The 11,065-nt window shown below is 39.6% G+C and overlaps 1 protein-coding gene across 3 annotated transcripts in view; it reads right to left on the bottom strand.

Annotated features, from left to right (window-relative positions):
- Window positions 1-248: 248 nt before the first annotated feature.
- Window positions 249-11,065, bottom strand: part of TPST1 (tyrosylprotein sulfotransferase 1) — a 45,745-nt gene continuing 34,928 nt past the window's right edge. For 2 of the 3 annotated variants that reach the window (XM_037506779.1, XM_037506780.2), the window contains exons 4-6: window positions 3,844-3,894; window positions 2,637-2,683; window positions 249-807 (exon numbers count right to left, since the gene is read on the bottom strand). In XM_037506779.1, the coding sequence (XP_037362676.1) occupies window positions 2,666-2,683; window positions 3,844-3,894 (69 nt within the window). In that variant the 3' untranslated portion in view covers window positions 249-807; window positions 2,637-2,665. The remainder of the gene's footprint in view (window positions 808-2,636; window positions 2,684-3,843; window positions 3,895-11,065) is intronic. The other variant, XM_037506781.2, reaches the window with a different exon arrangement.

The following is an 11,065-nucleotide window of genomic DNA, read 5'->3' as shown; positions in this document are numbered from 1 at the left end:
AGAGAACATCTGGAAACTCTAACTTCTCTGTCCTTAAATATACTATGTAAGCATGAACTAGAAGAACTGGATACTGAGACAGCTGAATGTCTGAAATAAATTACAGAAAAACTTCACTAAGAAATTAGTGATGACGAGAGAGGATATCTACATACATCAATAGAGGAAACTATGGTTTATCAGAAGACCATCTGATATCTCACTGCTTCCCTGAAATCACAGTAATGAAAACATGTAAACTCCTAGAATGCTTCACATTTAAAGCTTTTATTTTGAAAAATAAAATACAAAAGTCATTAAGTTGTAAATGTATACAGTAATTTCTCAGCTTCTCAGAAACAATACAATGAATTATTTAAATAATTAAGATATTTAATATTATCCACATCAATACATATAAGCAAGTACAAGTGTTCTACAAAACATCAGAATGTGTACAGACAACGTATTCCAAGATGAAACTGCCCAATTTTGTTTATAGAATCCCATTTTTAAACCCTTCTATTGAAAACAAAGTTTGGAATCTCGTAAGAAAAGATGAGGACCAGGGCAGTTTTAACAGAAAGCACACGACCCCTTTGGACTCCTTACCCACAGGGCTGTACATGTGATTAGGATCAAGAGCACTGTGCTTGGGAAGCAGATCACGCAGCAAGGCCCAAATGTGTGTTGATGTCCCACCCTCTCAGTGGGAGGAGCCTGGCAAAGGAACAGGAGATATGGGTCACGGTACACACACTCCACTGATCTCAGTGGAGACAGCCAATCCTAGAAGTTTCCCTTCCACTGAAAAGGCAGCAGTGTCCCCTAGGGCAAACAAACAGAACGCAATTACAGGTCGGAGTCACAGTTGGTCCTCCCCAGCACCACACGGATTCCTTCCCAGTTGTGGGCCTGGCATAAGCCATCCAGGCAGGAGGATGGACAATGAGAACAGCTGCCTCAGAAAGACTGCAGGAGAGGCACATTCTCCCTCTATGAGGAATGCTTTTAGATACCTGCCAGAAGCTTCAATGTGCAGAACAAGGAATACAGGACAACAGACATAGGACACTGCCACTTCTACTAAGGGAAATGCAAATCAAAATCACAATGAGAAATCATCTCACACTTGTGAGAATGACATACAAAGACTCACAAAGACCCCTAATAACTGTTGGCAAGGATACACCGTTATACACTCTGATGGGAATGTAAACGGTACAGTCATTTTGGAAAGCAGACCTCTAGACTTCTCTAAAAAAGTAAAACTAGAAATATCATGTGATCTAGCAATTTCCACTTCTGGGCATCTATCTGAACAACATGAAACCATCAGTTCAAAATATTAAATGCTCAGGCCTCCCCGGTGGCACAGCGGTTGAAAGCTGGGTTGCGAAGCTGCTCGCAGCCTCTGCAGCGCCGGTTCGATCCCTAGCTGCTCCCCAGCCACCAGAGGAGGGTCCCACATGGCGCACAGACCTCTCCTGCCGCCCGCTGCTCCCCTCAGCAGTGTACTTCGGTCCTTCTGCCTGCTCTGCTCCCCGCTCTGGCTCTGGTGAATTCTCTCACCCTCCCGTGCTTCTGACTGTACCCAGTGCTTGTATAAATAAATAAATAAATAAATCTTTAAAAAATATATTAAATGCTCAATAATGTTTATTGTGACATTATTTACAATAGTTAAAATATGGATGCAACCTAACTCCACACTGATAGAGGCCTGGATAATGGAAAATGTGATATATACCCACAGTGGAATACCATTCAATCACATGGAAAGATGAATTTGCTATTTACAAGAAAATGGAAGGATTTTTTAAAATGCTTTTCAAATCACAAATGATTAAGGCTATCACCACATCACTCAGAGAAAAACAGACTCTTAAAGTGTGAGAAAGGGATTATTAGTTCTCAGAAGTTACTTCAGAAGGTCTGGGTTCATAATCCAGTTTTGCCATTAATTGGCTGACCTCCCTAGATATGTACCCAATGAGACTCCTTAGATATAAAGGCATGCCTGGCCTGGCCCACACAGTAGCCCTTAGTTACCATGAGACAAATGAAGAAACGTAAGACATCATGATACATTAAAATCAGCAAGGGCAGACTTAAAAAACAACCAACTAACCCCAAAAACATTAAAGTAAATACATTTGCATATCCTGCACACAGAGAAAGCAGCACATGTGTTATAAGAAGTCCTTCCTTAAAGTCAGGAGGCTGTTCTCTAGCCCTGGGTTTCTCCTTACTGTGATACAACCTTGACAAACAACCTACTCTGTTTAGGATTAGATTCCTTATCAGCAAACAGGTGGTCGGGCTTGATGGGCTCTAGGTTTCTTGCAACTACAATATGCTATCGTTTTATAGCCCTCTTCATATTGAAAATAACACTGAGTGCCTACAGTGCCGCACTTTTGTAGACATTATTATGGCTAAAATTCTAACCACTATTCTCTTATTAATATCATCTTCATTTTACATTTGTGGAAATTAAGACACAGAGAAGTTAAGTAAGTTGTTTAATGCCACACAGAACCAAGATCCAAACCCAGGTAGAATGACTTCCAGAGCTGTGCTCTCCACCCCCATCACCCTGCTTCCTATGAACCCAAACAGGGAACCCAAGACAGAGAAAAGTTCCCAGCTCTCACCTTGTGTATGAAAGAGGTTCTTGCATCTGTTACTCCACTTGCTCAGTCTGTTGAAGGAAGCAAAAGATATTTTAAAGTCCTTAAAGTTGTTCAGCACAAGATGGATGTGACCGCTGCATAGAATGTCAGGTGCAGCTTGCAGGCTCTGATTGTACTTTCTAATGAACTCAGTCTGCTAGAATTGTATAATAAACAATTAGACTGGTCTTTCTGCCTGGTTCCTGGCAGGGAGACTAAATTCTTAAAAATTTCCCTGGTAACGGGGGTGGGGGGGTGTCTTTGTTATTCATGAGCCCCCTGGATACTTGAATTTATATTCATAGATGATTGCAGATGAGACTTGGTCATTGAAAAGACAACTGTGTTTTTAGAGGTTGGGGCTTTGCACCAACACAACCTCTAAGCAGGGGAGTTTGGCTGGGGATTGAGTTCAGTAACAGGGTTAATTATTCAATTACAGACATTACCCTCCCTTGGCAGCCCCCCCCCTCAATAAAACTCTGGATGCTGAAGTTTCCTGGTTGGTGAACACACTGATGTATAACCCTGATTCCATGGAAAGTGGGCACATAAGCTCCATGTTTGAGATCCCCCCAGACTTTGTCTTATGTGTCTCTTTATTTGACTGATCCTATTTATATTCTTTGTAATAAAATTATAATCCTAAGCATATAGCACTTTCCTGAGTTGTGTGAGCCATTCTAGCTAAATTATCAAACTTGAGGTTCCATGGGCTTCAGTTTTCTTATTTATTAGAAGTTAAGGTCTGGGCCTCCCCGGTGGCACAGCGGTTCAGCGCTGGGTTGTGAAGCTGCCCACAGCCTCTGCAGTGCTGATTCGATTCCCGGCTACTCCCCGGCCACCAGAGGAGGGTCCCACATGGCGCGCAGACCTCTCCTGCTGCCCGCTGCTCCCCTCAGCAGTGTACTGCGGTCCTTCTGCCTGCTCTGCTCCCCGCTCTGGCTCTGGTGAATTCTCTCACCCTCCAGCGCTTCTGACTGTACCCAGTGCTTGTATAAATAAATAAATAAATCTTAAAAAAAAAAAAAAAGTTAAGGTCTGTTACAGGCACTTTTCTAAGTATGTGTGTGAGGTATTAAGGGAAACTAATGAGAGTAAGTATGTTAAGTCTTGTCCCCAATTTTCTGTTAAGTTTCTTAATTGACTTGTAGGACTTCTCTATATTCTACAGATGAATCCACAGTACCTGAGGTTTTTCTTTCAGAAATTCAGGTAGTTGAAATTCTCCTTTATAGACCTGGAAAAACAAAGCCAAGTATGAGATTAAGGAAATAAGTACTGTCATCATCACTTCAGGATGCTTGCAATACCTGATAGAATTGAGTTATTTCTTCATTCTTGGTGAATTTAGAATGGAAGGGAAGCCTGTCAGACCAGCCAGAGTGGCAAGACTGAGAGACATCACCATTCACTCTAAGCCCTACTTTTCCACGTTTGTCTGAGTGCTTCCAAATGTGGGCTGGCTGGGTAAAGACTCAAGAGTGTCTGAAGAAGACAAAAAAGTATTCCCACATTTAAAGTTCCAAATATATTAGCTAAGAGAGAAAGCAAGCCTGTAGCCACTTCTCCTCCCTCAACCAACACAGAATTCACACAATTTAAGAACATGCTCCTCCTGATTTCCTTTTGAATGTCCCAACCTTACAATCCTGGATCAAACCCTAGAAAATGTACTTTTTTCCATTTACTCAAATTCCTATAATGATTTAATATTAGATGATTCTTAAATTGATAAATCCTTCTAATCTCATAAAATTTTATTTAAAAGCTGCTCTTTTCAATATTTAAAATTATGTTTCTAATACTAGCAATAATTAGGACATAATTTCAAACACATAATTCATAATAACTATAAAAGTCTATACCAGGGCCTCCCCGGTGGCACAGCAGTTGAGCGCTGGGTTGCGAAGCTGCCCGCAGCCTCTGCAGTGCTGGTTCGATCCCCAGCTGCTCCCCAGCCACCGGAGGAGGGTCCCACATGGTACGCAGACCTCTCCTGCCGCCCGCTGCTCCCCTCAGCAGTGTACTTCGGTCCTCCTGCCTGTTCTGCTCCCTGCTCTGGCTCTGGTGAATTCTCTCACCCTCCCGTGCTTCTGACTGTACCCAGTGCATGTATAAATAAATAAATAAATCTTTAAAAAAAAAAAAAAAAGTCTATACCAAATGACTGCCTCACTTGTTTAAACCTTTACCTCTTTTTTTTTTTTTTACCTTCAGGATGCCATTTCTGATTTCAGATTAACATTTCTGACTTGAGCTTAACCACAAAAACTCCCTATTAGGTCTGTTTTGATATTAGTCATTAAACTTTGAAACCAAGTCAGTTACCCTTCCTTGTTGGATACCATGAATTAATTCTGATTAACAAACACAGGTATCTTTAAAGTTAAAGATATGCATGCTTTAAACCATTACATTTTGAACTAGTTCTCGTTAACCAAAAGTTTTCTTAAAAAAGAATTTGGATTAGTTTCTATTAATTCCTGAGCTTAGAATTTTTTATAGGCACCATCTTTAACCCGATATGAATGCTTAGTTCTCACAAAATTCTCTCTTCATAGACTTTTCTCTTTACTAATTTTTCTCCACATTTTAATCCTCACAGACTTTTCTCCTAAAAGGCTATTTCCTCACAGGATGGTCGCCTCTAAGTCTTTTCCTCACAGAATTATCTTACAGACCTTCTTACAGACTTTTCTAAAGAGGTTGTTGATTTCCACCCCATGCTGTCCACCTTTCTAGCAAGGGTGTGGCATCCCCGGACTTAAGAGAAGTACAGAAAACCTCCATTTTCCTAATTTACTTAATTTTTTGTCCAAGTTGTTCCCTTTCCCAGCAGCTCAGAGTGGGCACCCAAAGACATGCTATCTGTGGGCCTGTTGGGGCACCATTTGACTCATTTAAGAGCTCTCTACCCTGTTCTTACTTCAAGCAAAAGTAAAGCCAAGCCTCAGGATGGTCCCACTTACCTTCCTGGAGGATTTGAGGAAAAAAAGAACATTTGCTGACACTTGGGTAGTGCAGGCGAGTCGGCAGTCCAATGTCACAGACACCGGACAAGGGGTCTCAAAGAGAGAGACACCCCTGTCCATTTGTGGTTCCCAAATTGTTACTGATTCTGAAAGCTCTTTGGTTTCCACCAAATAATCCCATACAGCTTTGACAAAACCTTTAAACCTTTACCTCTTATAACTGACAAAGCCAATTATAGGTTTTCAGGGAGGAATGTTTATTGTTGATTATACACTAGGGGAGGGGCAGCAACTGCTATGATCATACTCCTATGTTGAGAGGGGTAGGGGCCCTGGTTTGACTGGGCTGATCACAAGGATGGGATAGTGGGGAAGTAGGGTTCTCGTTGCTAGGGTTTTGTAAATAGGGTATTGGTTGGACTCAGAGGTTTTCTTGTGTTTCAGGACCTTTAAGCAACTACAGGTACTTTACCTGGTTTTATGTTTACCATCCCTGCCCACCACTAAGAGGGAAGGAAGGAAGGAAGAAAGGGAACAAAAAAGAACCAGGTTGATCCAATAATACAGCAAGGACCATGTTCCTGGGGCCCTGTTACATCTTCAAACTGTGTTTTTTCCCTTTTTAGCATTTTGTAATTTTTTGTTGAAAGCAGGTATGATGTGTTCAGTAAAAGGGACTGAGATAAGCCTTTTGGGCAAGTCTTTCTGTTTATCTGGTTAGAAATTAGGCTACATTTACTATTTGCCATAGCAAGGTATCAGAGCTAAAATTTTCCACAATGTTGTAGTGTTCTAATTTTTGTTCCCACTATTGTTGTGAGTTTTCCTACAGACTTCTTTTTAAAATAGCATATACACATTATAGTTTTTCAGTATTAATCCACTGTTATTATGCAACTGATTGGTGTGGTGGTTAAGTGTGTGTGTGCAGCAGAAAATGTTCTATAAACGCATTAGGTCTCAGTCTTTTAGGGAATCAGCATGCCTGGACTGTGACATTCACAAGTGCTTCTCAGCTTCACTTCCCACTCCCTTCACTAAAACAGGAAGGCTAGAAGAGGGTAGGAGTTGGGTACTTCCCTTCCACCAAGTTAAGCTCTGGTAATACACTTTATCTTGAAGGTAGTTTTGTCCATAGAGCTTGGACTTTGAGGAAGCTGCCTGTGAGAATTTTAAGGAAAGCATGAACATCTGTTTAGAAACTGATGGCAGGGCAATTTTTGATATGTAGGACCAGAAAGTTCAGTAACCCTGTCACTTGCAGTTAGATGGAATGTAGAAAGTGAACCAAATAAACTATAAACCAGATGGTTCAGCTAAGATTTCCAAGCAAGCGTTGAAGGTGCTACCAGGTTTCTTCTTGATGATAATAGTAAATGGCAAGAGGAGAGAAATTGAGGCAAAGACTTGGAGGGGAAAAAAAAAAGAACCAGAAGTTGATGGCTTTAAAATCTGGTTTGAAAATGCTTAGCTTTGCCATCTTCAATGGCAACAGTATAGCACTGATACTTTTTTTCCCACTGATTCTGCTTCCAACTTCCATTCATGTTCTCTGCCTTTGCTCTTCTGCCTCCCTCTTAAAAGGACCCTCATGATTACATTGGGCCTACCCAGATAATACAGCACAATCTCCTCATTTGTAAGTTCCTTAATTGCATCTGCAAAGTTCCTTTTGCCACAAAAGATATGTTCACAGGGCCTAGTGATTAGGACATGGGACTCTTTAGGGGGCTATTATTCACCTATCACGTGTAAGCAATAGATGACTAGAGTATTATACTTAGAATTTCTACAGTTTATAAGAACACTGGGAACACTGGGATGAACAAAGTGCTACAGAAGTGTATAAGCTTTACACACAAATAAATAGCCCATACATGTGTCTTCAAATTTTGAAACAATGGATTACGCAGAAAAATGTTCATATTTTTAGAGTTGTATGCTGAAGGAGCACAGTATTTACAAGTTTCAAATAACTCACAGTAGCAGCAACAACAAAAATACATGTGCACATACATGTGCAGAGAGAAAAAACACAAATATGGCAAAAATTCAACAACTTATGAATCTAATAGCTGAATCTAGACTCTATTGAATCTATCTGGTATAATAGGCTTTTCCAATTTTTGTCAAAGTATGGAAAAGTCGGGAAAAATATTTTCAACACAACAAATATATGAACCCTACAAAACTCACTGGATAAGATTATAAGAAATACAAAACTTGCAAATGGCCTGAAATTGAGGATTAAACTCAAAGATTAGCAACCTACCACAAGCTGCTTTGTAAAATGCCAAACAGTAAAGACTTAGGCTTTGTGGTTCCTATATTCACTTTCACATCTACTCGACTCTGCTGCTATAGTGCAAAAGCTGATATAGAGAATATATAAATAGTGTAATATGTTCTAATAAAACTTTACTTACAAAAAGGGTGGTAGACCAGACTTGGCCTGAAGCTCTGACGTGCCAATCCCTGATTTAACTAAAAACATTCTTGTAAAATAAGAATTTAAATAATCTCCAGAAACATGTATTAATGACCCTACTATGTGCTAAGCACTGTGTCAGTCCTGAACACTTGAAGATATTGCTTTTGCTCACTGTTTTCTTCAGTGTGTGTCTTCCTTTTCCTATTCCATGCAGAGTAAACACAACTCCTACTAGAATATGATCATACAGGAAGGAGTCTAGGGTTTGAATTTTACATCTTTAATTCCACTGGTCTTTTGTGGCCCACCAGAGACTCCTTATCTCTAAACACAAATATGATTGGCTGATAACATGTGTGTTTACATATTCTCATTTGTCTAAAATTTTGGCAGCTTTGCAAATCATAACGGGATCCTGGAGAGTTCAGTAATCTTGTGCTGCTTAAAAACAACTCAATAAAAGCTATTAATACTTCCTATATCAAGAAGAAACAAATGTTAATCAGTTCAAAAGCATGATATTCTATTCCAACAATGTTTTCAAGAACAATGTTTCAATGTATTAACTTTTCCGTGAAGTTAGACAACATAGATTATTCTTTTTTGGGGAGGGGGAAGTAAATATTCTTAACTTCAGATGTGGTAATGAATTCTTATATCTGACTTCAAGAGCAAAGGCAACAAAAGGAAAATTGGATAAATTGGACTGCAAAAAAATTAAAATTTTTTGTCCATCAAAAGATAATATCAAGAGACTGAAAAGACAACATACAGAATGGGAAAAGCACTTGCAATCATAAATCTGACAAGAGTTTGGTATTCAGAATATTTTAAGAACTTTTATGTTTAAAAAAGAAAAACCAATTTTAAAATAGAGTGTATCTGAATAGACATTTCTCCAAAGGAGATACAGAAATGGACAATAAGCATGTGAAAAATGTTCAAATTTATTGATCACTAAGGAAATATAAATCAAACCAGAATGAGAAACCACTTCACACATGCTAGGATGCTAGAATTTTAAAAATGGAAAATACAATGTTAATAAGGAAGTGAAGAAACAGGAACTCTTGTGCATTGCTGATGGGAATGGAAAATGGCACAACCATTGTGGAAAATTATTTAGTAATTTCTCAAACAGTTAAACAAAAAATTATCTTATGACCCAGCGATTCCACTGCTAGGTATATATTTAAGAGAAATGAACACATATGTCCACAAAGAAACTTGAACACAAATGTTCATAGCAGCACTATTCATAATGGCCAAAAGGTGGAAACACCCAATGTCCATCAACAGACAAATGGATAAACAAATGAAGTAGATGCATACAATGGAATACTATTAAGTCTTTAAAAGAAGTGAAGCATGAAAACATTGTAAGTATACAAGCCAGACAGAAAAGGACACATAGTACAATTCCTTTTATATAAATATTCAAAATAATAATGTCCATAGAGACAGAAAGCAGACTGATGACTCCCAGGGGGAAAGGGGAGGAGGGAATGGGGAACTATGAAATGGTATTCTTCTGAGGTTATGTAAACTTACTAAAGCTAGAAAGAGTTGATGATTTACATTATTAATAAACTCAATGTCACGAAAGAAAGAGATATTTGCAAATCCTATCTGATAAGGAATATGCTGAACATATAATGTACTTCTATAACTCAATAATAAAAAACCAAACATCTCGAGATGCACTGCAGCTTCAGTAGCTACAGAGGCTCTCACCAGGTCTGAGCCCCCAGGCTCTCCCCTGGACAGGGATGCAGCCCCTGCTCCATGGTAACCATGGGCAACTGAAAGGCCCTGATCAACACTGCCGAAGTGTGGAGGAGGAGATACAGCAGGACTGGGTGGAGTGTGGTACTCAGGCGTTGGAGAAATACAACATAGGGAAGGACATTGCGGCCCATATTAAGGAGTTTGTCAAGAAGTACAATCCTACCTAGCACTGCATTTTGGGCAGGAACTTCATAGTTACCTGACACATGAAACCAAACATTTCATCTGCTTCTATCTGGACCAGGTAACCATTCTTCTGTTCAAATCTGGTTAAAAGCATGGACTGTATCACGCACTCAGTGATCCACCCAAAAACAAGGACTGTGGCCTAAATTCCAAATACCAGAGACTGAAATCTTCAGCCTTGCCTAAGGGAACACCTCAATCTTTCAACCTTCAGGGCCTCCCCGGTGGCGCAGCGGTTGAGCGCTGGGTTGCGAAGCTGCCCGCGGCCTCTGCAGCGCCGGTTTGATCCCCGGCTGCTCCCCGGCCACCAGAGGAGGGTCCCACATGGCGCGCAGACCTCTCCTGCCGCCCGCTGCTCCCCTCAGCAGTGTACTTCGGTCCTTCTGCCTGCTCTGCTCCCCGCTCTGGCTCTGGTGAATTCTCTCACCCTCCCGCGCTTCTGACTGTACCCAGTGCTTGTATAAACAAACAAACAAATAAATAAATAAAACATGCCTCTATTTAAAAAAAAAAAAAAAATCTTTCAACCTTCATTGTGTTGTTTTTTTTTACAGGGCATTCTCTGTACTAATTTGTTGTGGTTACAAAACAACTAGAAAAATAGCTTACATTTGCATTTATTTTCTATTCCATACTTCTCTGGCCCATGTTTTTTCTCCTCAAAAATCCATTCTTTAAAAAAAAAAAATCTGTTGAAAAAATGAAAAAAAAAATCAAATAACTCAATTAAAAAATAGGCAAAGAACTTGAACAGACATTTTCCCAAAGATGAAAAATTAGTGGCCAGATGCATATGGAAGATGTTCAATATCATTAACTAGACAAATACACGTGGAAAACTATAATAAGGTATCACTTTACACCCATTAGTAATCTAATTAGGATTACTATTATTTTAAAAAACAGAAAATAATATGTGTTGGAAAGGATGTAGAGAAATTGAAACCCTTGGGCAGTGTTGGTGCAACTGTAGAATGGAGCAACTGCTCTAGACAACAGTGTGGCAATTCCTAAAAAATTAAATAAGATTA

This window comes from Talpa occidentalis, unplaced genomic scaffold (genome assembly GCF_014898055.3).
Source record: "Talpa occidentalis isolate TD23 unplaced genomic scaffold, MPIMG_talOcc4v2.1 talOcc4.12, whole genome shotgun sequence".
Lineage (NCBI taxonomy): Eukaryota > Metazoa > Chordata > Mammalia > Eulipotyphla > Talpidae > Talpa > Talpa occidentalis.
Note: the sequence above shows the minus strand (reverse complement) of the source record. Positions and strands in the feature narration are given on the sequence as shown.